Raw genomic sequence first — 26,445 nt, forward strand, 5'->3', positions numbered from 1 at the left:
TGTGAATTTGGAACTGTGGACAATGTAAGTTTGGTGGCTGAATCTTGTTATAATGATGAAATATTCCTGTATGAAACGGGAATGTTTAGTAAGTGACGTTTTTCTCCCTCACTGGCGTGCTGCACGTGTTCATGTAATAGAGTTTAAAAGCGGCTGTGGGGTGAGTGGGGAAAGGCGAGGTCTTGCTCAAGGTTCTTCCAGAGCCTCTGTGGGACGAGGGGGGGGTCACGTCCTGCTGGAAGAAATCAGTCCTCGCCAAGACTGAGGAATATAGAACGCTGATTTATTATTGTCAAAATATGAACATTCATATCAGCATAGAGCAGAATGTGGTGATTTTTGTTTTCCTGTGTGGTGATGATGAAATTTTTTTTTTTTACAAAATATAATTTAAACTGGTCACATGATCAATAATGGTATTCTATGAGATATCATACTGTATTTCATTTTAGGACCTATTGTTTACTGATTCTATCTAATTATAAAATCACTATGTTGAAGGAAAAGGTCATTTTCATCATTTCAAAATTCACATATTCTCTTGTTTATGTAAAGCAAAATATATACATTTTTAATATTATGCATTAACAGCAGAGTTCAGAAGATTCTGATATTACCTGTGATCCAGAGACATCCAGCTTCTTTCATTTGTAATGTCAGTACTTAGTTGGGTGTGATGAACCTTTTAAAATTCATTTTATAGATATAATATATATATATGAATTCAAATCTATAAATATACACACACCACACATGGTGTACTGTTGCTGGATCTCCAAATGGATGCAGGGTTCTAGAAGGAGGCGGAGCTTTCACTTGATCAGCATCATTATATAATGAGCTGTCGTCACTTTTTATGGATCATGTTTGTGTTTTCTTCCGACTTCCTGACTGTGACCTTTGACCCTCGTGTGATAAAATTCCATGTTAATCAGTGAGCTCCGCAGCACCGGACTTTGTGCCTCAAACTGCCACGATGGCAACGGGTCTCGTCCCACAGAACTCACCGTGAGAGGCGTGAGGTCCGCGGTGATCTCAGGCAATCCCAAATTACGCAACTCCGCCGTCTCCAGGAATCCGGCCCATCAGCCGAATTCTCAGACGGCCATTGTTCCGTTCTAATCTCGGGCCCAATCCTATTAGAACAAAACGTCGGCGTTACGTAACGCTGGTTACAGTAGGCCACTGCCGCTGCGTCGGCCCGGTACTGGTGAGGAGGTGACGGGGATTTTCCACGATCGGCGCCGCCGCGGGTGTTAGTACCACTTGGCTGGACCACTTTCTTCTCTATATATTCCGTCCAATATTCCGTCCCTTCAGCATTCAGGTTCACAGTTGTTGCATCTTTTTTATTGTTTATATTAGCAAAGTTTTAAAGGGGGAGGAGCCTATAGGAGTGATTGACAGCTGTCACACACCCCGTTTTCTCAGGTCCAGCAGACAACAACCTTCGAAGGCCGGTCGCACTCGTAATCAGCAGCAGGGTCCTGGGCGTCGCCGCAGCGGCAGAACGTTTTATCTAATGGGATATAAACACGGGAACGCCGTGTCCCGAGGAGCGGGCGCATGCATATGGCTATTCATGGGCAGGTCACCGCGCCAGACTTGCCAGCGCTGCCCGTCCACACCGGAAAGGACACGAAACACGAGCTCAGAGTAAAAATGTCACCTCTGCTGCAATTAAGTAAAGTTAAAAAAAGAAATTGTTTTATCTGAAAAGACAAAGTCAAACGGTAAAGGGACATTTTCGGGGGACAGACTAGAAGATTCTACAAGGACACCTTCAGTCCAGGACCAGGCTTTAGTCCACAAAGCAGGAAGTGTCCCAACGTGGCCAAATGAAGACTCGTGCCGGGCAGGACACGTCAGTGGGCTTGGACCAGATTTGCCGTGACGTCGTGGTGGTGCACGGCGGGTGTTGTGCAAGCGGAGCCGCGCTCTGCCGATGTGGACACTCTGTACGGATTCCCGGAACGCCGACTGCGCCGGTTACATAATTCACCTCCGACTCGCGCCTCTGTTTTTGTTTTCCGCCGGCAGCCGTGCGGTTTGGGCCTGGTGGTGGGTCGGCGCGGGGAGCCCCGCCCCCTTCTGAGACCTGACGACGCGCCGTGTGAATGTGTGTGTGTGAGTGAGTGTGTGAATGTGTGTGTGTGTGTGAGAGTGAACTTGTGTGTGCGAGAGAGTGTGTGTGTGAGTGAGTGTGTGTGTGTGTGAGAGTGAACTTGTGTGTGTGTGTGAGAGGTGTGTCTGTGTGTGTGTGTGGTGTGTGTGTGAGAGTGGTGTGTGTGTGTGTGTGAGTGTGTGTGTGTGTGTGAGAGAGTGTGTCTGTGTCTGTGTGTGTGTGTGTGACTGTGTGTGAGAGTGAATGTGTGTGTGTGTGACTGTGTGTGAGAGTGAATGTGTGTGTGTGTGTGTGTGTGTGTGTGTGTGTGAGAGAGTGTGTTGTGTCTGGTGTGTGTGTGTGTGACTGTGTGTGTGAGTGAGTGTGTGACTGTGTGTGAGTGTGTGTGTGACTGTGTGTGAGAGTGAATGTGTGTGTGACTGTGTGTGAGAGTGAATGTGTGTGTGTGAGAGTGAATGTGTGTGTGTGTGTGTGTGTGTGACTGTGTGTGAGTTTGTGTGTATCCTCCTTATGAAGATGGCGGGTGAAGGTGAGGGGCGTCCCAGTGCCGGATCTCTGGTTACTCAGTAACATGAAGCGCCTCTTTTCACTCACCTTTCGCCCACTGACCCCTCAGTTCATGGGCCAACGGCTGCACGCCATCGTCTCTCACACACACACACACACACACACACACACACACACACACTCACTCACACACTCGCTGTAGCTGGAGCGGTGAAAACAGATTCTCACCTGGCGGGTGGGACTCCAGGGGGGAGAAAAGAAGGCGTCGCCCCGCAGGACCTGCATGGCTTCGGTGACTCAGTAATGAGCAGCGTGACAAAGACGCTCCACCCGCTGTGATGTCACCCCCCCACACACACACGTTCCGACTGGCAGGGGACAAGCCGCGTGCCTAATTTTGGTCTGTACGGAGAACCGGACTGATCCAGAACCTCCTTGGACGAGTCGGCGGCGTCGAGCACGGCGTGTTCCCAGCGTCCTCCCTGCTGGACGGGGTTATTCCCGTCTGGCTTCCAAACGGAGCTGTGGCTTCACGTCCCCGGCAGATCCTTAAAGGGACATTCCAGAATTTTACAAGTGGAAAGTGGGACAGAAATGTTTTTACCGCGTTGCCCTGTTTCGTATGTTCACATTAATTATGAGCTGGATGTCATGATGGTGACGCCACGTCCGCCATGTTCCACTCTGAACGATGTTGGTGTGTGTGTGTGTGTGTGTGTGTAAAACCAATTCTGTGCTCACGTTTGTCATATCACCACCATCACGAGAAGCTCAACATTTTGATTTGTCGGTGTGATGAATATTTTATATTTGTGTAATAAAACAACACTAAACCAGAAATGTTCAGCCCTGTAGGACCATTTTTAGGGCCAGCGGTGGCCTGGCGGTTAAGGAAGTGGCCCCGTTATCAGAGGGTTGCCGGTTCGAATCCCGATCCACCAAGGTGCCACTGAGGTCCCCTTGATGAAGGTCCCGTCCCCACACACTGCTCCCCGGGCGCCTGTCATGGTGCCCACTGTCACCAAGGGTGACGGTTAAATACAGAGGACACGTTTCTCCGTGTCACCGTGTGCAGTGTCTCACAATGACAATTTTATTGGTAATCAGTGGCAGAAGTCTGGCTCTGTGCACTAATTGGCTGTGTTGTTGCTAATTAACCAATCGGCTGCCAGGGTGCCGGGCCATGTGACTGCTCTGCTGCTCCTGCCCCTGGTGTCGAGTTGTGGAGTTTGACTCACCGGATGAGTCACGCCGGCATCTGTCTCAACACGCAGACGGAGGGACATTTTTCACCGCGTGGAACGTAAACAGCGACCCGCTCAACAACAATCGTGCCGGGAGCGCGGCCCGGCGAGCGTTGTTCCGACCCACCTCGGATAAACTCCCCCTGAGGTCACATCCTGTCATTCAAGCCACCGAGGCGAGCTGGACGGCCCTGCATGTCAGAACATCATAATAGGAAGCGTTAAAAGGCGCCCGCAGCCGTCAGCAGTTTGCGTGCAGCACTTCATGTGATTGATGGGCGTGGAACAATGCGCTCACAGCGGCCTGCTGTTCTTCCTCCGTCCCAAAGGTCTCCGGGTCCACCAACCTGAGAAAATCTTCATCGGTGGGAATGTGATGGGAAGAATGGCCTGTTTTCTTTTCATTAATGTAGAACGTCGACCCGCCTCCTCTGACCAGAACTAGAGTTGGAAAGTTGGAATCTTGGATTCACCGTATTATTTAAATCTGGTTGTACAGGCCTGAGCGGAACTATCCTGCTCATCTGAGTGACGTCATGTGATCTGACCTGGGCGGAGCTTGATTTTCACCTCGTTCAGTTGCATCATGTCTCATGGCAACGGGATCCGGTTCGCTTTGTAAAGGCGACGCCCGCGTAAATAAATACGAATGAAATAAATACGGTTCCTCTGGCTCCGCCCCCGCCCTGCACATGGTAGCTGGAGGTGCCCTGCTTTCACGTGGTCACGCTGGCCTCCACAGACTGATGATGATGATGATGGTGAGGATGAGGAATTACCGAGAGCTCGTGATCAAGCCTGGACTAAATGGGGCCGGACGTGTTACGGCGTTCCTGTAACTCCTGTACTCCTGGGGTGACGGACTTAATCTCCACCGCGCCACAGAACAGTGGGATTTGCTGCAGTTATTAAAAAGTCGCCCCTGCTGAGATGTCATTTTTTATGAACCCTGCCAAGGTCACATTTGTCCGCCGGTAATATGATGATCCGCTGTAGATCGCTGTCATCGTGAGTTCATTAATTGGTCGGCCCAAATCCGGATATAATTGGGCGGATTTGGGGATCTGTATTAATGAATTTATATTAGAGGGTGGGCGGGCCTTTACACACGTCCCTAGTAAAGTGTCCGTCCCCCGCCGCCTGTAACGTGAGGACCTGGTCTCCTGCCTGAATAAAAGCCCCGCGGGACTCCGACCGGCAGGCCGCCGCGTTCATTGCGGCTGCAGGGCCCTGATGGGCGTCGGCCCTGAAATAAGACTCCTCCCATTTTACACTCGTTTGTCTCCATCAGTTCCTGAGCGCTACAAGCTGCTAAACGCCGAGCTGGTGCCACATCCCACTTTCTATCCCCGTTTTCTGTCATTTTCATCTTTTTGTCTGTATAAGATTTGGTTATGTTTTATAATGTCGTCCAGACTCACATACTTTTCCAATAAACGTGATTCTGAAAGGCTGCTAGAGGGTGTGTGTGTGTGTGTGTGTGTGTGAGTGTGTGTGTGGGGGGGGACAGGTGGTCAGCTCTGACTTGACAGCAATTAGGCGTCCAAAGCTGTACTGGAAATGCAGTCATTAGCAACGGTCCACACACCCTCACACAGTGGACACAGAGACGACCTTCTCAGCGCTCACACAGCTTGGTGGACACGAGCTTTAGTGTGGACATGTACATTCTTATCCTGCCTCTCAAAGGCCTCTGATGCTTGATTGATTCGGTTTTGGACCTCATTGTCAATGCTGTGGTCATATTTTACAGGCACACACACACACACACACGCACACACACACACACACACACACACACACACACACACACACTGTAACATCCATCTGAAGTCCAGATCTGACTCCTCACGATTCACACTGATTCAGACCTGAATCATTTTCAGCACAGACAGCTAGAGATCTTCTGGGAATGGAAAACATCACCAACAAAGGATTTATCATGCGACAAAAATCACCTGCAAGTCCCCCCAACTCTGGCGTCCCTGGAATCAGGGACGTCTGTCTGGTTGGTTGTACCGGCGTCCACGACTGTGGTCTGGGTCGCATCAGATCAAAATGCATTTGAATTGTTATACAGCAGTAATAATAATGACTCGGATCAGCCCTGAATCCTCGCCTGCACATAACAAGTCCCCGGAGGCGCCCCGCCCCGGCCGACCACCTCAGGGCTTTTCGCCGGTAATTGCCACCCTCTCCCCTGTTCACTAATTAGAGCGACAGGCCTTCCCCTCGCCGTGGAAACGGAGAATATTTGTCCCCGAGGAGCTGGAACCCTTCAGGAAGGTCAGGAGGTCCGAGTGAAGGTTCACGTCTGCTGTTGATGCATTTATTTACTTTTGTGTTTGGTGGCGACCGCAGTCTCATATGACCTCTCGTGCGCGGTGCAGTTCCCCTTTCGGGGGACGCCGTCCCCCTGCAGCGGCTCCCGCTGGGTCCTCCCGGCCTCGTACAGGGTACCTGCCTCTCATCTGATCTGTGCTTCCAGGAAGACGCGGTTATGGATATTGTGCTGGAATAACTATAATAAATAGACTTTAATAGTTTAATATTACTAAACAGTAAATGGGCAGGAACGACAACTTAGAAGAATAATGATGAATATTATTCCTATTAAACTACATCCTGTGCCTTGTTTTCCGTGTTTTTTCCGAACCTTTGTGAAGTGAATCGATACAAATCCCCCGGTATTCCGTGCTGTTCCGCTTATTGGCCGCTTCTAAGAATAACCGGCCCCGCTAATCGGAGGAACGGGGGCCGGCTTGGGGGTACATGCCTTTGCACATGGAAGCACAATTTAAAATGTCCCTCGCAGCCCGGCCGCCTAATTCCCTGGCTGCGTGCCTCCTCCCGTCCCCCCAATTAGCACCGGACCCCCTCCTGTGGGCCACAGCGCGGCACAGCCAGGTCCACCGGCGCCGGGTTCTACCTGTAGCACCCGTCTGAAGAGCAAATTCACGTCTGATGTGTCCCGTGGAGGGTACCTGGTAGTGGGCGTGGTCTGACGTATTGACAGGAGGGGGTTTAAACTGTCCAAAATGAGGAAGTGCGGGGTGTGACAGCCGTCAATCATGTCGACATGCCCCTCCCCTTTTAAACGGCGTTCATAAGAACGTCATCACAAGTTTATCTTCTGGGTCAGAAATAATGGATCGTTCCAGCCACAGAGTCCCAGGTTCAAACCCCACTCACTACCATCGTGTGTCCAGGGGGGGACTGGCGCTCTGGATAAGGCCGTCTGGTAAATGAAATTCCACTTCCTACCTGCTTACACACTAATACCCATCAAAATGAAGCCACAGAATGAAAAAATGCCACGTTCTCCCAGAAGAAGTTAACGGGTTAACGGGTTAACGGGTTAACAGGTTAACGGGTTAATAAGCCGTGAACCCACAGAGGCTGAATGCAGCACATTCCTGAGCGTGAACGTAACGTACAGAACGGAGAGACGACGCGGTCATCACACCTGCAGAAGAAAAGGAGCGTTGGGTCTGATGAGAAGGTCAGAGTTGGAGTTGTAGAGGAGGAGGAGTTTGGTCGGGTTTCCTGGGAAGTGGGAGCGGGAATCGGTGTCAGCGCGGCACAACTGCTGCTGTGAGGAACGAATGGAACTGCAGAGGGAGAAAAAACAAAGAGGAGGAAGGAAACGCAGGCAAACACACACTCTCTCTCTCTGGCCCACTTGTTTTCCTGGAGCGCGGTGTTGTTTTCACTCAATGGGAGCCATGTGGTGACGGAGCGGCTCGGGTATCCAGCATGGCGGAACAAAAACAGAGCGCTAAGAACATTAATAACATTAATAACATCATCTGGGCCTGCAAACAACACACACACACACACACACACACACACACATAGGAAGTGAGGGCGACACACACTCAGTCACAAGATGCGTGCCAAGCCCCACACCACGCCGGCACCACCCGCCCAACCATCCCCCGCGGCACGTGTAGTCCTCACCGCGAGTCCTGCGGAACCGTCTCCACCTCCAGGTCCTACGTGGCCGCCCGGTTCCTCGCTGCGCACGGTGAGCGGTCCGGCGGCCTGGAGCGAATTTCACTTCTCCACCGCGGCCCCGCCGACCCCGGCGGCGTAACCAAGAAACTGCCGAGTCATTAACTGGCGGCTGATGAAGAAATCTCCCGAACTTCCCCTGAAACGCACGCGGCAAGCACCTCGGAATCTGCTGTGGGACTCAACACTCCAGGTCAGGGGTCGGTGCTGCCGAGACGAAGGCCTCGTTTGTGGTCACCGTGCCGGGCGCCATGTTAACATAGTTTATACCGCTGGACCCCCCATGACTGCTTTTGAGGGATTTTCCTGCTTAACTTGGTTAAGTTCCCAATAGTCGTACAAAATAGTCTATTACAAATCTTTAGATGATTTCCATTCTAATATGACGCTGTAAGCAGAAGAAGCTGAGCAAATTACTGCTAGTTTTAGTCTTCACAAACCAAACATGGACCAAATTAAAGCGTTTTTCATCTGAACTGCAGGACGATGATGAAGTTTCTGCTGCATTTTTTAAAAAGCGCCATGATTCTTCACACTTCTTCTCTAAACCAATGACAAATAAAGGCCAATAAATCCTGATAGATGAGGGAAGGCAGGTCCTGATGTCAGCAGCATTGTGACCTGTACAGAACTTTCTGGGTGGGTGGGGCTGGGATAGTGAGGGGCGTGGCTTTCTGGCTGTCCTCTGTCTTTGGGTGTCAGAGGCACCTCCACCTCGTCTTCTGCTGGATGGTGATGGGGATGAACACACCTGCAGATCTCAGCACCTGTTGTTCCAGATGAAGTCCTTCCAGGAGTTTTCTGTTATGGCCGGTGGCACGAATGCCGAAGTTTTTATTTCACTTGGAACTTTGAGAAAATGAAACTCTTAAACGTGATGGAGGGCGAGATCTGAGGACATGGAGAAAATAACCTTCTACAATGCCTCAGTCTACATCGAAGCTTCATCTGTAGCATCATCAGATGAGCATGAAACCCCAGATCAGGCCTGACACCTTCCACAGAATTGGAAAAATCCTCGGCTCGTGGTCAAGCTGTTCTTGATTTACTCTCCCAAGAAAAGAGATCATCATAAAGTGCTGGAGACACCATGGGTCGGTTGAGGATGGTCAGAAGGAGCACGCGGCTCATTACTGGAATCTAAGAAATCCCTGAACCTACTTAAAAATGACTCAGACCAGATTTCATTTCACAGACTGTCTGAGAGAAGAAGAGGAGACTCCACTCAACGTTTCAACATCGTTTATGTACACGTATGGCTTCATACAGCGGCAACACATTCTGGTCTTGTATCGAAGTACAAGCGCATCAGGCTTTTATTTTACACAGAAGGTGTCAAATCAGCGACAGCACGGCATTTCATTCCATCCTTGTCTGGTACACAATCACATTGCACACTGAATTATAGCATCTGATTATCTGAAAATCGATTTCATTTCTGTATATAAGTTAAGAAATGTAACAGTTTTTTTTTTAAATAAGTCTTTACCACTTATTTCCCTCTATGAGGAGCTTTTATAAAATGTAAGGTAAAAGTGCAATATTGAAATTTATATTTTTCTTCTATAAAAATTGGTCCAAAATTCACCATAAGAACACAGATCATCCGGATAATTAATATTTCCAATTTTCATTTAGACAATACATTTTAAACAATATATTTTGCCGTATTTTTTTTTATGTTTTTTTTTTTTTTTTACATCTATTTTCCTAAAAAGATTTGCTGCTAAATACGATAATAACAGTATCAGTTTACAAAAGCATCTACCCTCTAAATATACTTCATATATTTCTTTTTTCAAATAACTATGTGAGCACATATCTGTGGCAATGACAGGACATGAAACATTTTATAATCAGTAAAAGAAAGAGACACAGATGTGAAGATGCATAGGTGAAGCGTCTCCGCGTAGCTGTGACCTGCACGTTCAATTCACCCCAAACAGTGCCTACCCACGATGCACTGCTGCCTACACGCCTTCCTGAACGACAGCTCCCATTTATACCGGGTCACGTCTCTTTGGGTGCATCGCAGGTAGACAGACTGAACGTCATACTGCCCTGAGACGCCGAGACCAGTGTCCCGGTGTAAATGGGGTCAAAGGGTCAGTCTACCGCCCCTGAACCGTTTCTCATGTAGCTGCGCACTATATACAAAGCTTCATCTGGATCAGGCAAAAGGGGGTCAGAGGTCGAAGGTCATGGGGGAAACTGCGGAAAAGTTACAGGGAGAGGGAATCAGAGGAGTACAGCGTCCGAAGGTCTCAGTGCCGTCGAGAGGGACGTCTACATGTACAAGCGCTCTACCCACCCCACGCCACGCCACTCCACGTCTCCTACAGCAACATAAATTAGAAAAAGAAGAGGAGGGGACGGGGAAAAGCCCTCCAGCCTCAGCGCTGCCCGGCCAGCTGTTTTCAACCAGCAGTCTGGATCTACTTGATAAGACTTGATAAAATTTTTTTTTTAAAAAGGCCTTTGTGGGGTTTTTCGGGCTCAAAGATTCATCAAAATGATGCATCGTGATGATGCGACTGTACAGAATTTGCAGCAAAACCAAAGCGTAACATTAGGAATAAAAATCTCACGTATTTTTAAATGCTTTTCAATGCGCGTATACATATTCATATATATATCTTTACGTTCATATATATACAAAACAAGAGGAATCGGCCCTACAGAGATGCGTCAGCTGAAATCCAGTTTCTGGGTTCCCGATAAAAAAGGAAAAACTGCCCTGATTGCTTTCATTATGTAAACGGCTTGGACTCGACTCCGTAAAACGCTCGTTCATGTAGTTCGTTGTAATACGAAGAACAGAGAAGCGAGGTGACGTAGCGCCGCCTGAGCGCTGCGACTGGCTCCGTGATGATAGTATTTACATGCAACTTCATCCCCTATAAACAGGCTGGATGTTCCAGTTCTCCTTCCAGATATATAAACGTGGCTGAAGGACCGGTGAGAAGAAAGGCCACGGTGGGAAATATAGCATTTAGATCAACACGTCCACTCACAATTCAGAATTAGCATTTGTGTAAAATTGGGGTGTGTGCACGTGTGTGTGTGTGGCCGAGTACACAACTGATATTTACAGTCAAATGCAACCAGAAGGCAACAGATTGGTACGCGCTGATTTGGCTCCGGCACTCAAAGGTGAAGAGTTTGGCACTTGAGTTTCAACTTGGTGTAAATGGCGTCATGGTGTTCATGTCCTCCCATGGCCTGGACGAGTGTGTCCTGCAGCCACGGCCGAGAGGTGAGATCTTTGGGTGGATGAGCATGGCGGCCAGTTTTCATTCCATGATGCATAAAGGTCCGTCCTGAAACAGAGAGAAATATGTGGAGTTGTGTCAACATCTGCTGGCGTCTACAAACTGGTCAGTTCCAAAAATATGTGATACCATATGATGCTGGTATTAGCAATGGGCCCGGCCGATCTTTAGAATCTGTTTAGAATCAAAAGAGCGTCCTGTCCTATGGTGGTAGTAGCCTAGTGGGTAACACACTCGCCTATGAACCAGAAGACCCGGGTTCGAATCCCACTTACTACCATTGTGTCCCTGAGCAGGACACTTAACCCTAAATTGCTCCAGGGAGACTGTCCCTGTAACTACTGATTGTAAGTCGCTCTGGATAAGTGCGTCTGATAAATGCTGTAAATGTAAATGGTACGATATTTATAATTCATACCAAGCACAACTACGACTCTGTATTATCTTCATTAGAGCAGATTAAACCAAAATAAGAACGCTATCCAACCCCTGAATTCTTTACCATCTCATCTGCACTCATCTGTATTCTGTAACAGTAATAAATAAATCCTAAATCAACATTATATAAAGCTGACAGTATTTCAGTTGACTTTGATAACTGTTCCGTCTCCCCATCTCAGCAGGTCAAGAGTTCAATCTCTTATCAACAACTTTCCTAGTCTGCATGCGGTCACCTCCGTAATATCAATCTCCTCCGTCCCTCCCTCAACCACCAAACCGCTGCCACTCCCTAATTAACCATCTACCTCCCTCCATGTCTGTCTGAGCTCCTTCTCGTACCCTCAGACCATCCTCTCTGGCCATCACGCCAGAAGTAGAAATTCCTCCTCAGAACCCATCTGTTCAGGTGCACTTTCTCCCTCGGAGTCACTGATTTGTAGTATATTAATCCTGATTTATTACGCCTCATAATCTTGTCTTTTACTGTAGTTTCGCTGTGTGTTGTACTGTGGATGAATAGAAATGCCTATAAATTGAATGTAAACCCATTCGCCACCGCGCCTCACACCCGACCATCTGAAGGTCTAACCACGACCCCGCAATCTGTTACTGCTACGCTGCTCACTGCACAGTCTGTGCACAATGCACGACAGGATCTGTAGCCACTGGCTATGTCTCTTACATTCTCCTTCAACATAGTGTTTTAGCACGCTTACTTTTCTTTTATTCTATTTTATTCATTTCTATAAGTATTACTTTAACTATGCGCGTCGAAAAGGAGCGCTTCAGGATACATTTCACTGTGCGTCGTACTGCTATAAATATACACGGGACAAATAGAAATGTTGAATGTTGAACCCGTCTCTCCCTCCGTCTGCTCTCACTCTCGTCTCATTACTTTGGTTTCTTTATCTGGAAACTAAATCTGTTAAAAAACGGAGCACAATGGTCGCCTTCAGAGGAAAATGATTCAGGAGAGGGTGGTTCGCCAAGTGGTCCCTCCTGAACTCCAACTGAAATGAGAAACGAACGAATCGTTTGGGGAAGGGATTCGGTTCAGTGCGTTCGTTTAAAAGACTCGTTCTTTTGAACGAATCGTTCCCGAACGCCAACACTAATTGGTACACTGTGGTTGAACACATGGGTATTGCTGCTGTGATATAAAATATACTAAACTAGACATGGATGATGCGGAAACTCCTTCAACGGCCCTGAATTTTTTTGCTCAATTATTAATTCAAAACTTTCTCTCGTTTAGAGCTGGTTCCCATTCCAAACTCTATAGTGATCAAATATGTACCTCCAGATGTTGGCACCAGCCAATACCAATATAATCCTTCATATTTAGTGTATCTCTAGTTTTCTTGTGCAGTTCTTTACAATTATTCATCATCCTAGATGCCTGTACTGCTGCAGCCTTCACCGAACCATCTCGTTCGCCTCTGGATTTTGGTATTTAATTACTTGGAGCAGAAGGAAATCAGAAATACTGACACTGTTGTAGAGCAGCATGTTGGTTGAATGACGTAATGTTAGATGTCTTCTCGTCGAAAGTGTGACCGACAACTTTCACCCCTGGAACGTCACAAGAACCTCAGGTGCCCACTGCTCACCAAGGGTGATGGTTAAATACAGAGGACACGTTTCACCGCGTCACCGTGTGCTGCGCTGCAGCGTCTCACAATGACACACAAACACAGGCGCAGTACCTGCATCTAGTATCTCATTTTAAAAAGCAACTGTGGTACAACAGTCAGTTCAGACGCAAGCAGAAGACACAACTATCTCACCTGCCCGTCCTTTAGCCAGACACCCAGCTGTGTGTGGTGGTCTTCACGCCGTGGACGAACCCCTGCTGAGTAACCATGGGCTCGAAGTTAAAGTCCAACGAGTCTCCGTCCATCAGGGTTTCGTTCAGGATGGTCTCTACATCGCACTCGAAGCGCTCGATGGACATCCCGTCCAGGTCACTGGGCAGCTTGTCCGGGTGTGGCGGCTGCAGGATCCCTCCTGGGCGGCCGTAGCCGTTGTGGAGAGTCATGCAGTAGCTGGGCAGAACCCCGTCCCCTCCGCCCATGTGGACAGCTGGGTTGAAGGGGAGGGGCATGGAGGTTTTGACCGTTCCCAGGCGGCCCATGCTGTTTAAGGGCAGCATGGTACGGCCATTCATGGCGACCGCGGTTGGGGGCGCCTGGGCGTGCACCACCCTGTGGGGAGCCATGGTGTGGCCACCGCTGCCCAGCATCTCGCCGCGTCCATGCTGGGCGCCAGTCCCGCTCCCGCTGACGCCGCTGGCATACGGGGGCAGCATCCGCCCGCTGCCAGATCCTCCTGGCTGGGTCACCACCGTCTCCACCGAGGGCAGCAGGTCTCCGTGTGGCTCGTTGTCGGACGTCAGCAGCTCCTTCAGGAGGCCCGTCTGGCAGCCATACGTGCTCAGGCTCTCCCCCACTGGCTGCATGGGCATGGGGGACAGGTTCTGTCCATACAGGCACTGCTGCTGCTGGGACTGGCTGTAAGGGGGGTACCCGGGGCTGGCCTGCATCATGGTGGAGGGAGAGGACTGCGTGGAGCTCTGGGAGCCTCCCGCGGCCCCGACCTGGGCGGGGTTGTTGGGCGACAGCAGGTTGAGGTTGTCCAGCAGGTTCTCCATGACGTTCTCGGCGCTGTGTGGATGGTGGTGGCCGATCTCGGAAAGGCTGGGCAGCGTGCCGCCGATCTTGGGCCCAGAGGGACCAGAGTACACCATGTGCATGTCGTCACCAGCCAGGTCCTCCTGCTCGGGCATGAAGGGCGACAGGCGGCCGCTGAGCGTGCTGGCGTTGGAGCTGGTGCGCTGGCGGAAGCCTTTCCAGGCGTCCAAGTCGTCGTTGCTGTGGGAGTTGGGGCTGCCGGGCCAGTTGCTTTCAGCCGCCGCCTCGGACGCGCCCGGCAGTGCCATCTGTGGGGGCAGAAACGGTGGGCATGAGAAGTGCCCCGGGCGCGGGAACGGAGCGCTCTCCAGGACCGCCTACCTTCTTCTTGGCGGCCCGGCCGCGGCTCTTGGCGAACTTGCTGTTGTTGTCCATGGAGGCGGCCCGGCGGCGAGGGGACTTGCCGTTCTTGCCCCCTTCCGGGTTGAGCATCCACCAGGAGCTCTTTCCCGTCCCCTCGTTCTGCACTCGGATGAAGCGGCTGTGGAGCGACAGGTTGTGCCGGATCGAGTTCTGCGAGAGAGGAGGGTCAAGACTTATACGAGAACCCCGAACGCGGTGCAGACAGGAAGTGGGCGCGTGGGGGGTCTGCGGCGGCGTGACTCACTTCCTGCATCTGCTTCCCAGCTCCTACCCACCCAAAACCAGACAGCCGGGGTCCGGTTTACATCATTTAACACCGGCGTTGTACCTCCACATTCCGAACCGCTGAGAATTAACACACACACACACACACACACACACACACACACACTCACACCCACCTACTTACACAAACATCTACACACACACACACACACACACACACACACACTCACACCCACCTACTTACACAAACATCTACACACACACACACCCACCTACTTACACAAACATCTACACACACACACTCACACACACACGCACACCTACTTACACACACACACACACACTTACATGAAAGCCTACACAAACACCCACACACCCACTCACACAAAAACATGCACACACACACACAAACACATACACCTACTTACACACACACCCCACACTTACACAAACATCTACACACCCACTCACACAAAAACATACACACACACACAAACACCCACACACTTACACAAACACCTACTCACACACCCACATGCACACAAACACCTACACAAACATGCACACACACACACACACACACACACCTACACAAACACCCACTCACAAACACACACCCACGCCAATGGGCTGCAGTCCTGTGACCACCAAAGTCAGCGTATAATTACAGTTGGGAAGTGACAGGGAATGATGGGAGAGCGGGAACGTCCTGTTACTGCCGAGCGTCACATGACCAAGCAGAGCGGGATGAAGCGCTTGACTCTGCTGTCTGCAGAAAACCCGCCACAGTCTGGCCCCGTCAAATCTTACTTCATTTCGTAAAAATGCTCAATATGGTTTATTTGCACCCGCAACGTACATGACCAAAATAACTCGAATTTCCTTTTACATTTAAAACCCGTTTGGAATAGTTCTAGTGACACAGATCAACATTTCAGCTGGTCTATTTCTAGAAACCGGCTCCTCCGTGAGTCACGCCGCCGTTTTAATCTTCACAACATCAGACGCTGTGGAAATATTAAGAAGTGGTCACGTATCGTGCAGTATAGTGTCATTCGGGGGTTAATAATGCAGAGCGAGGTCAGATAAGGTCACGGCGCGGCCAGAGATTCCCTGCAGGTCGGGACCAGGAAGGGGAAGTGAAGCGGAGGCCGAGCGGGAGGACGGGGACACGTGGGGTCGCGGCGGGAACGTTCCATCGCACAGTAAACAAACTCCGAGGTTTGGAGACTCGGCGCGTGCGGTTTGCCTGGCAGCTGCGCCGACCAATGGCATGCGAGCAAACACACACACACCCACCGCCAGTGTCTGGTACACACGGTGAGTGGGGAAGTCCAGCACTCGGGCCGCTTCCCTTTACTTCCTCCTCATTAATTTATTGGAAATGCGGCGCTGGGTCGTCCCGGTTCCGCGGCAGCTGCTCGGCGGTTTATATGGCTGTGGGGACGTGTCATGTGATCGGGGCAGCCCACAGCCAAGGACACCGTGTGCCATTTCATATTTGCTCTCCTTCCAAGACTCCTGAAAGACCACACTGTTTCCCGGCTGTCCCCGCCCACCTGCCCGGCCGGCCCGCCTCCCCGTCTACCTGGAGCTCCGCCTCCTTATACACATTTCAGTAAATCAGCTCAAAGGTCACAGTGCCACGGAAAGCTCAGAAAGTCCCCGGCCGTGGCGGGTGACTCAAATGACAAAGCGAAAGCGGCAGAGTCCTGCATCAGATAAAAAGCTGCCAGAAAGAGGAGGAGGAGGAAGAGAAGGAAGAAGAGGAGGAGGAGGCCGCCGCGCCTCTCCCACGCGCACCGGCACGCAACCAAAAGCGAAAGAGCCGATGGCCGAAACACCTTCAATACGGCTCACAACTGGCCACAAATATCCAGGCCACGTGCTGAAGAACCACGAAGCGCTTCATCAGGCCCAACTACACGTTCCACGCGCTTTTTAAACCCACGGACGTTTCCCATAATCCTCCGAACGCTGATGCCCGTCAGGCGAGTCTCTAATGCAACGCCGCGTTTTACTGAAACGCCAGGGATTTCCCTGAGCTGCAGGCATGACGAGAAGTGTGAGAAGCTGGTGAGGAGGAACATCTCCTGAGCTGCAGGCATGACGAGAAGTGTGAGAAGCTGGTGAGGAGGAACATCTCCTGAGCTGCAGGCATGACGAGAAGTGTGAGAAGCTGGTGAGGAGGAACATCTCCTGAGCTGCAGGCATGACGAGAAGTGTGAGAAGCTGGTGAGGAGGAACATCTCCTGAGCTGCCGGCATGACTAGGAGTGTGAGAAGCTGGTGAGGAGGAACATCTCCTGAGCTGCAGGCATGACGAGAAGTGTGAGGAGCTGGTGAGGAGGAACATCTCCTGAGCTGCAGGCATGACGAGAAGTGTGAGGAGCTGGTGAGGAGGAACATCTCCTGAGCTGCAGGCATGACGAGAACTGTGAGAAGCTGGTGAGGAGGAACATCTCCTGAGCTGCAGGCATGACTAGGAGTGTGAGAAGCTGGTGAGGAGGAACATCTCCTGAGCTGCAGGCATGACTAGGAGTGTGAGAAGCTGGTGAGGAGGAACATCTCCTGAGCTGCAGGCATGACGAGGAGTGTGAGAAGCTGGTGAGGAGGAACATCTCCTGAGCTGCCGGCATGACTAGGAGTGTGAGAAGCTGGTGAGGAGGAACATCTCCTGAGCTGCAGGCATGACTAGGAGTGTGAGAAGCTGGTGAGGAGGAACATCTCCTGAGCTGCAGGCATGATGGCAGCACCAGTGTGAGAAGCTGGTGGAGAGCGATCATCTCCTGAGCTGCCGGCATGACTAGGAGTGTGAGAAGCTGGTGAGGAGGAACATCTCCTGAGCTGCAGGCATGATGGCAGCACCAGTGTGAGAAGCTGGTGGAGAGCGATCATCTCCTGAGCTGCCGGCATGACTAGGAGTGTGAGAAGCTGGTGAGGAGGAACATCTCCTGAGCTGCAGGCATGACGAGAAGTGTGAGAAGCTGGTGAGGAGGAACATCTCCTGAGCTGCAGGCATGACGAGAAGTGTGAGAAGCTGGTGAGGAGGAACATCTCCTGAGCTGCAGGCATGACGAGAAGTGTGAGAAGCTGGTGAGGAGGAACATCTCCTGAGCTGCAGGCATGACTAGGAGTGTGAGAAGCTGGTGAGGAGGAACATCTCCTGAGCTGCCGGCATGACTAGGAGTGTGAGAAGCTGGTGAGGAGGAACATCTCCTGAGCTGCAGGCATGACGAGAAGTGTGAGAAGCTGGTGAGGAGGAACATCTCCTGAGCTGCAGGCATGACTAGGAGTGTGAGAAGCTGGTGAGGAGGAACATCTCCTGAGCTGCAGGCATGACGAGAAGTGTGAGGAGCTGGTGAGGAGGAACATCTCCTGAGCTGCAGGCATGACGAGAAGTGTGAGGAGCTGGTTAGGAGGAACATCTCCTGAGCTGCAGGCATGACGAGAAGTGTGAGAAGCTGGTGAGGAGGAACATCTCCTGAGCTGCAGGCATGACGAGAAGTGTGAGAAGCTGGTGAGGAGGAACATCTCCTGAGCTGCAGGCATGACGAGAAGTGTGAGAAGCTGGTGAGGAGGAACATCTCCTGAGCTGCAGGCATGACGAGAAGTGTGAGAAGCTGGTGAGGAGGAACATCTCCTGAGCTGCAGGCATGACGAGAAGTGTGAGAAGCTGGTGAGGAGGAACATCTCCTGAGCTGCAGGCATGATGGCAGCACCAGTGTGAGAAGCTGGTGGAGAGCGATCATCTCCTGAGCTGCCTGTAGACACACACACGGTACATGAGAGAGGTTGGAACAGGAAGTGCGAGAAGTCGCTCGAATTCTGGGGCTTTTGAGGCCAAAACACCGACTGTCTGCTAATGAAGAAACAAGCTGCACGGTGATCTGCATGCGCTGGCGGAACCGCTGCATGCGCCGTTTCCTGCCATTCACTTCCTGAACGTCAGCGCTCGCTCCCGTAAGTCGCATTCGCAGGTACTGCACCGCGCCGGCCCAGAGAAACCATAAACACACACTAATACCGAGACGACGAGCAGCACCAGGCCAGGCTCCTGAATTCCAACCAGCGATAAAGCAGAGGTCACAGGTCACGTCCAGGCCTCGCTTCAAACCGGCACTATCTGCTGATTTATTCCTGCCACATGGTCCATCGGTGGCACCAGTAAATCCATCACGGAACCTCTGACCCCCCCCTGATGAATCCCACGCTCCTTTAGGACTGGAGATGAACACCGGTGAGGAGGTGGAAGTAAACGGGACCATCGCGGGTTGGCGGTGTTTGCCGAGCGATACCTTTATCTCCGCGCTCTCTCTCCTGCTGATAGCTTCTGGCCTACTTTAGGAAAGTCAACAAGGAGGTGCCGGAGAAGAAAGGGGTCCGGCGTCGGCGCCCGTTTACACAGCGGGTTTCATTAGAAAGTCCGGCGAGACGGAAGCGGCGACTCGCCCGGCAACGGCATGCGCCGCCGAGGAGCCGACGCCACCGCGGCTGCGCCGGCTGCGCGGAGATCCCACCGCGGAGGGTGAAAATATTGATCTTTCCTTCTGCTAACGGCTTGTGGGCTCCTGACTCACGAGTCGACCGCGGTGCACCGTCCCGAGATGCCTTCTTCTACGTCCCCGTCCGTTCATCCCGCCCCTCGCGCCACCGTGACCTTGGTGACACCAGAGACACGAGCGCCACGGCTCACAGCTGATCACACATCCACGCCGCAAAATAGTTCCATTGTTGGCGACTGACGCCAACTTCCAATAATCGAATTTGGGAGTGGGCTGAGGAGGTGGACGCTGCCTGGAGACACTGGACTCTGTGTGGATCTCCTCAATCCAATTTTCAGGAAGATGCTTCGCTAAGACAAACCCCGGGCAGAGGGACGGAGACGCAGAGAGACGGAGACGCGGCTCATTGCGGTTCCCAATCTGCATTCTGAGAATGTGAGGATTAGAACTCGCTGTGGGGGTGCTAGTAGCCTAGCGGGTAACACACTCGCCTATGAACCAGAAGACCCGGGTTCAAACCCCACTTACTACCATCGTGTCCCTGAGCAGGACACTTAACCCTGAGTGTCTCCAGGGGGGGACTGTCCCTGTAACTACTGGATAAGGGCGTCTGGTAAATGCTGTAAATGTAAATGTATATACGACTACCTGACATCCACCTGAGGAGCTACTTCTGACCATTAAAACTAATGGTTCCAAGACAAATTAACAATAACAACATCTCTGCAGCTCGAGACCGAACTCTTCAGGAACCTCTGAAGGTAGAAGTGCAGGAATAGAAGAAGGGGAAAGTTCTGCAGTGGCTGCTGGGAACTTCTGCGTTCACAGCACTGTGCTAGAACCGCATCTATGTGCAGACATCATCTTTCAGGGAGACGGACAGACGCGGGGAGAGGGAGAGAGAGAGAGAGAGAGAGAGAGAGGACACCTTGTCTGCACGGCCTGACCGTTCGCCCTCAGCCCGGCCATCTTGATCACTAGACCCCCAGCCAGTGGGGAGGAGACGTGTATAAGTGGAGGTCAGCGAGGTGAGAGGTCAGGCGGGACCGGGCGGAATGTGGCACGCTCTTAGCAGACATCCTTCTGCTTCGTTCGTATCCGGTCAGGAAGCGCTGGCTCGCGCTGATACGGATCCCGGCTAAAATCGCCGCGTCTCCAGAAAAGCAGTTCGGGGGGACGGGGGGGGACCGACACGGACTGACTGACCCGAAACAGCAGGACAGGAGCGGCTTGTTCCCCCAGCTGAAGCAGCAGATACTGCTAGAGGGACCTCCAGTGGGACCTCCAGTGGGACCTCCAGTGGGACCTCGGGTCATTTACATTTACAGCATTACCAGGCGCCCTTATCCAGTAGTTACAGGGACAGTCCCCCCCTGGAGACACTCAGGGTTAAGTGTCCTGCTCAGGGACACGATGGTAGTAAGTGGGGTTTGAACCTGGGTCTTCTGGTTCGTAGGCGAGTGTGTTACCCACCAGGCTACTACCGTCCCATTTAGAATAAAAACAGGGTTCGAGCCTCCGTTTTGCCACGTTTACGGACCCGGCCGACCACAACCTGGGAACGTTTTACCAGCCCAGGAGGGAAACGGGGCCCTTTCTCGCCAGGACGCGTGCGAATTTAAACCGGGGCGCCGCGCGACGTCTCGGCCGCAGTGACGCACGAGCGAGAGAAGGTGAATCACACCAGGAGGAAAGCAGGCGGCCCGAGAGCCACCAGGGGCTTCCCGTGGTCCTCCTCGGCCTGACCTTTGTGGTGAGCCCAGTGTGGGCTCCTTTCTCTTCACACGTCTGCTCGGCCTGCTTGAAAGCACAGGAAGCGCGCCGTTCTCGGCGCTCTCGTCTCCTCTCGTCCCGCGTGAAGGCCTCGGCCTGTGAATGCACAGAGCTCGTCCTGTGGAGCCGCAGGGCCGTATTTTGGACGTTGAGGGTGTGTGCGGTGGACAAAGGGCCAGTGTGCACGCAGCTCGCAGCCTGGTGCCTGGCTGCCGACACCACTGCTGCTCGAGAAGTTCCTGTCCTGAGGGAATTTAAAACGAAGAAGAACTTTATTCATCTCATGGGAACTTCCTTTGCCATTTACAGAGCAGAAGCAAAAAATAGAAAGTCCAGATAAAGTAGCTTCTATGAAGGTATGAAGGCCTGTGTTCCAGGACCAGTCCAGTCTTCTGTCTTCGTGTCACCTAGGGACCTGTGCTCCACCACCACCATCATCATCTAACCCTCTAATGGTGACTGGGAGTGAGGAGACCCGCTTCCACAATAAATACTTTTGCCTTGGTGACGAGAAGATCCCTGAAGATGCCCGATCTGGACCTGAAGTCTGACGAGTATCGAGTGAAACTGATCAGAGGCGAGAACTGAAAGGGTTATTTCCAAACGAGCCGGTCACACTTGCCGCCGATGGCAGGAATGTGTCATGTGGGGACAAGTGTGACTTGTGGGGACGTGCCTGCACAGCCCTGCGGGCCCAGACAGGGAGGGGCGGGCTTTCCTCGGGAGCTTCACCCTCACCTCAGATGAACCAACCTGCTCTCGTGAGGAAACGCAGAACGTGTCACAAAATATCGATGACAATATCTGCATCAGCTCAATGCGACGGACACGGAGGCAACACAAGAACGAATCTCCAACACGAGCGCGGTGGCGCCAGAAGACACCAGATGGGTCTCAGAACCTGCAGTCAAATACCACGGGCGGGACACACGTCACCGGGCGTCTCTGGCAGCGGCAGGCCTGCGGTTTAACGCTCCTTACCGCCATAATTACGCTCGCCGAGCACGCTCATTACGAGTAAGTATACGAACAGTCGCGCCACCAGCGCTCATGAAAGGATTAGCATCGGCGGGAGGACGGGAGGTGACGCCACCGGCTGGGCGCCGCGACAGGACCAGCGGACGTTCTAAACGGTCGGCTCGATGCGGGGACTGAGACGTTCTGCTCCGGAATGGCTGGGAGTGAGCCCAGCTAGGCCCCGCCCACCTACAACCCAAGCGCCGAATGCTTGGCGTGTTTCTCCGGCCACTTAACCGGCCAGAAACAGAGAGAGAGAGAATCATGCAAATTCCGGAGAGATTGGAGCGCCGGTAGTGAAGCGTTCCCGTGGCGTGAGAAGAGGGAGGAATGTGGGAGAGGGAAGAGGACGGCAGGAGGAAGGATGGACTAGAGGAAGTGGATCGGGAAGAGGCGTCAGCGTCGCTGGCCCCGCCCCCTCGTGCGCATTTGCATCTTCTGCATCTTGCGAGGCCCGATCACTCAAAATATCCACACCGCTAGATCGTCCCGGTTCCACAGAACAAATGGAACCTGCTCACCACAGACTACCGGCTGACCCCCAGAATTCCAGTCTGAGAGAGAGAGACAGAGAGAGACAGAGAGACAGAGAGACAGAGAGAGAGAGAGAGAGAGAGAGAGAGAGAGAGAGACTACACGAATGATTCATCGAGACTAAACCCACGCCGACGAGAACCGGCCCCGGCTTACAGGGCTGGACTCTCCGTCACCGGCAGGGCTGCGAAGTGACGGGAACTCCCGGCGCTGCCGGCAGGAAGAGAGCCGGAGTGATTTATTCCGAGACGGAGCCAAGTGCACGAACGGGGCGTTTAACTGCCGGCAGCCCCCGGTGTGGCAGCTTTGAAGTGTGTGTGTGTGTGTGTGTGTGTGTGTGTGTGTGTGTGTGTGTGTGTGTGTGTGTGAGAGTGCATAATCGCTTCAGGACAGAAGTTGCACAACAGCCTGTGGTTCGGGGCCTGAAGTGGTGCAGCGCCGTCCCGCTAAACGACGGCGGCTCTTTTTCATCCCGTTCCGGAACCCAAACGAACAGACCACCCCACACACACACACACACACACACACACACACACACACAGAGAGAGAGGCTGGTGTGAATATTCAGCATCACCGCTTGTCTGTGTCTTCAGCCATCGCACGTTCGTAGTAAATTCCTCCAGAGCCGCGCCCCTCGCCGACCAGAAATACCGTATTCTGGCCTCATTCTTCTACTTTAAATAAAAACCCGGAATCTTCTCTCCGCACTATTTACCGGATGAGGAGCGGCACGTTATGAAATAAATATCTGGCAGCGGCAACAGAGAGGCTGAAGTCACCCGTTTTTTTTGTTTTTTTTTCCGTGAAAAGTTCTGAGGAAAGACTCGACTACGCCGAAACGCGGCTCCAGCGGTGAAAGTTCACATTCCAGAATTTCCAGTGCCGCCAGACGGAGGCTCGGCGAGTGGAAAAGCGGAGCGCAAAAACAAACCGCGCTCCAGAAGGCCGTCTGTGCACCCCCTCATGCGGGACCGGGAGCCAAACAAGCGGGTGACTCACCGTGACTCAACTCTCCATGACGGTGCGCCGTTCAAGCGGCCCGGGCCGCGCCGAGGGGCCTGGAACCCGCCCGGAACCGGCCCGTTTCACGCACAGGAACCCCCACAGCTGCTTCTCCTGAACGGCCGTACGGTCACCACCACAACGACCATATATGTCCATTTAAAATCCCTCTAAAACAACACGCAATTACAACGACACTTCTGCACGTTTCCATGTAAAAAGTAGGGTGGTAGTGGCCTAGTGGGGTAACACACTCGCCTATGAACCAGAAGACCCAGGTTCAAACCCCACTTACTACCATCGTGTCCCTGAGCAGGACACTTAACCCTGAGTGTCTCCAGGGGGGGGACTGTCCCTGTAACTACAGACTGTAAGTCGCTCTGGATAAGGGCGTCTGATAAATGCTGTAAATGTAAAAAGTAACGATTTTTGGGTGATATTGAGATATACATATCAAACTAAAGTTTTTAAATCATCTCTTTCCACTGGATGTGAAGAAATTCTTTGTAATTTTACAGTAATTAAAGTCAAATGAAGTGACGTGACGCTGAACATGCATTAGCGACTGATGGAATATTTACATTTTAAAAAATACTAAAAGATGAAATATAATACATAAAATAAAAAAATGTGTCTCACATGGTTCTCGCCACCCTGTATATAAGGTTCACGGCCGTTGTATTTAAATTAAAATGAACAGTTACCAGAATCTGATTGGTTGAGACTCTAATCCTGTAACCACGCCCACCCTATTAATACCTGGAGCAGGCCTGTGAGGGTTCCGTTCTGGAGCCACCTCGGAACAACCGGTGTGTGGGGGTCAGGTGACGTCGCAGCCGGTCGCCGCGGTGACGGCGTGAAGACAGATGACGTCAGCATCCAGTGCGGCTTTTAACGAGCGGCACCAGACTTTGGCCCGACCGGCGTTACGCAACAGTTAATGAGCGTGACCTGACGTGACCCGACATGCGTCGCACGCGGCTGGCACACCGGCGCGCCAAGAGGATAGAGAGGTGCATGATGGGCGGATATTACGCTGTTGATAAAAAAAAAAAAAAACGTGCTACGGAATGACGTCATAGTAGAAACCCATCAGCCAGCACGACGAGCAGTTTAATACGGGCGAGAAGAGCGTGCTGGGACGCTGCTGTTCATGGGACAGCGGAGACCTTCCTTCCTCTCTTACAACCTGTGACAAGTGGCACTGACAGAGCCATCGCTCTCCGGTGGGCGCGGTCTCCCGCACAGCCACGCCCCCCGCGCCGCAACCAATCAGAGCTTCATGTGACCATGTGGGGGTCCAAAAAGTTAAAAGGTGTAAATAAACAGAAACACAGAACGTTTCCAGGTCACGCACTCACACACACACACACACACACACCATCCCAGGAAGACCCACCTTCCAGCCCGCCGAGCTGTTGCTGTCGCCCTTGTCCTTGAAGTAGGGGACGCTCTTCACCATCCAGTCGTAGATCTGGGACAGGGTCAGGCGCTTCTCGGGGGAGCTCTCGATGGCCTTGGTGATGAGGTCGGCGTAGGACATGTTGCCCCAGGCGTTGCGCCGGGACGAGCTGCTCTTGCGCTGCGCCGCCGCGGCGGGGGAAGAGGAGAGCAGGGACACCTGCTGCTGGTGCGGGATCGGGGCGCTGGCCGGCGGCGGCGGCGGCGCCTGGAAGTCATTGCACAGGAGGAGCGGCTTCTCCAGCAGGTCTTCGCTCTCCTCCAGGAGGCTGAGGTTGCTGATGAAGTCGGACGCGGCGCCCGGCTCCTGCTTCACAGACGCGGCCGGGGAGGAGGTGTCGGAGTCGCCCGGGGCGCCGAAGTCGGGCCGCGGCAGCGGCCAGGTGCACGACCGGCGCCGGGAGAGGGGCTCGAAATCCGGGTCGATCTCCACCAGCTGCTGCGGGGCTGCCATGGTTCCCGCCGCGAAGACCGCGTCACGTAAACGGCTCAACTCGCGTCCGGCATGAGGAGCGCCGCGCCTGCGCCGGGTGGGTCTGAGCGCCTGTGCCGCCGCCGCCGCAGCCGCAGCTCTGGTCTAGGGAGCGCGGCGCTTCTACCGCGGCCCTCATTGGTCCGCCGGGTCCGCGGGCCCGCCCCTCAGACACTGACAGTCGGAGCGCCAATCGTAGCCGGGCGTAGCTGCGTGGAAGGCACGCCTTCGTCCGCTCTGATTGGCCCGACGGCTTCACCCCGCCCCCGAGTGACAGCTAGCGTCACCAATCACAGCGTCTCTCTGAAAATAAACAGGCGAATGAACACATCCTTTCTCGATTAAAGCGATGTACCAGAGCTGAAGAACGAGTTGTATTTGAAACATTATCTGCTATTCATGTAAAATTATTATGTCGCCTTAATAAATCCTACTATGCGAACAAATGTCCCCGCTATAGTTAAAATTAAAGCAGTTTTATCAGGTTTTGACCTGTCATATTTAGGAACTGCACACTGAAGCTGTGGACTCGTTTAAACCACAGGTTTATTTTTAAAACGCACATAGACGCACACACGCCACCCTACAAGCCTGCGCCGGCTGGAGTGTATGATTCCTACACTGGCGCCACCCGCTGGCCAAGCGGAGGCACGACAGCCGAGTCTCCGCCGCCTCCGCAGCGCATTTACTGGCGTTTCTTCCATGAATATGGCCAGTGATCAGTGTGCATGAGGGCTGCTGAGCCACCATCCTCTTCTTACACTGAAATTCTCACGCAGTCGTCCATTAATCACAAGC

General features: G+C 52.4%; 2 protein-coding genes across 3 annotated transcripts; both read right to left on the reverse strand.

The window, feature by feature from the left end:
• Positions 1-9,115: 9,115 nt before the first annotated feature.
• On the reverse strand, positions 9,116-25,773 carry LOC114801646 (forkhead box protein O1-A-like). Its single transcript, XM_028999789.1, has 4 exons — positions 25,114-25,773; positions 14,618-14,809; positions 13,394-14,544; positions 9,116-11,210 (listed from the first exon to the last, which is right to left on the reverse strand). The coding sequence occupies exons 1-3, from the start codon at positions 25,627-25,629 to the stop codon at positions 13,405-13,407; spliced, it is 1,848 nt and encodes a 615-aa protein (XP_028855622.1). The 5' UTR covers positions 25,630-25,773; the 3' UTR covers positions 9,116-11,210; positions 13,394-13,404.
• On the reverse strand, positions 15,380-19,874 carry LOC114801647 (uncharacterized). Of its 2 annotated transcripts, none has more exons than XM_028999791.1 (2): positions 18,606-19,874; positions 15,380-17,639 (listed from the first exon to the last, which is right to left on the reverse strand). In XM_028999791.1, the coding sequence occupies exons 1-2, from the start codon at positions 19,149-19,151 to the stop codon at positions 17,154-17,156; spliced, it is 1,032 nt and encodes a 343-aa protein (XP_028855624.1). In that variant the 5' UTR covers positions 19,152-19,874; the 3' UTR covers positions 15,380-17,153. The 2 variants fall into 2 exon arrangements, with proteins under 2 accessions (XP_028855624.1, XP_028855623.1); XM_028999790.1 differs by having other exon boundaries at positions 15,380-18,523; positions 18,577-19,874.
• Positions 25,774-26,445: the final 672 nt, after the last annotated feature.

The sequence above is a fragment of the Denticeps clupeoides genome, chromosome 13, assembly GCF_900700375.1.
Source record: "Denticeps clupeoides chromosome 13, fDenClu1.1, whole genome shotgun sequence".
Lineage (NCBI taxonomy): Eukaryota > Metazoa > Chordata > Actinopteri > Clupeiformes > Denticipitidae > Denticeps > Denticeps clupeoides.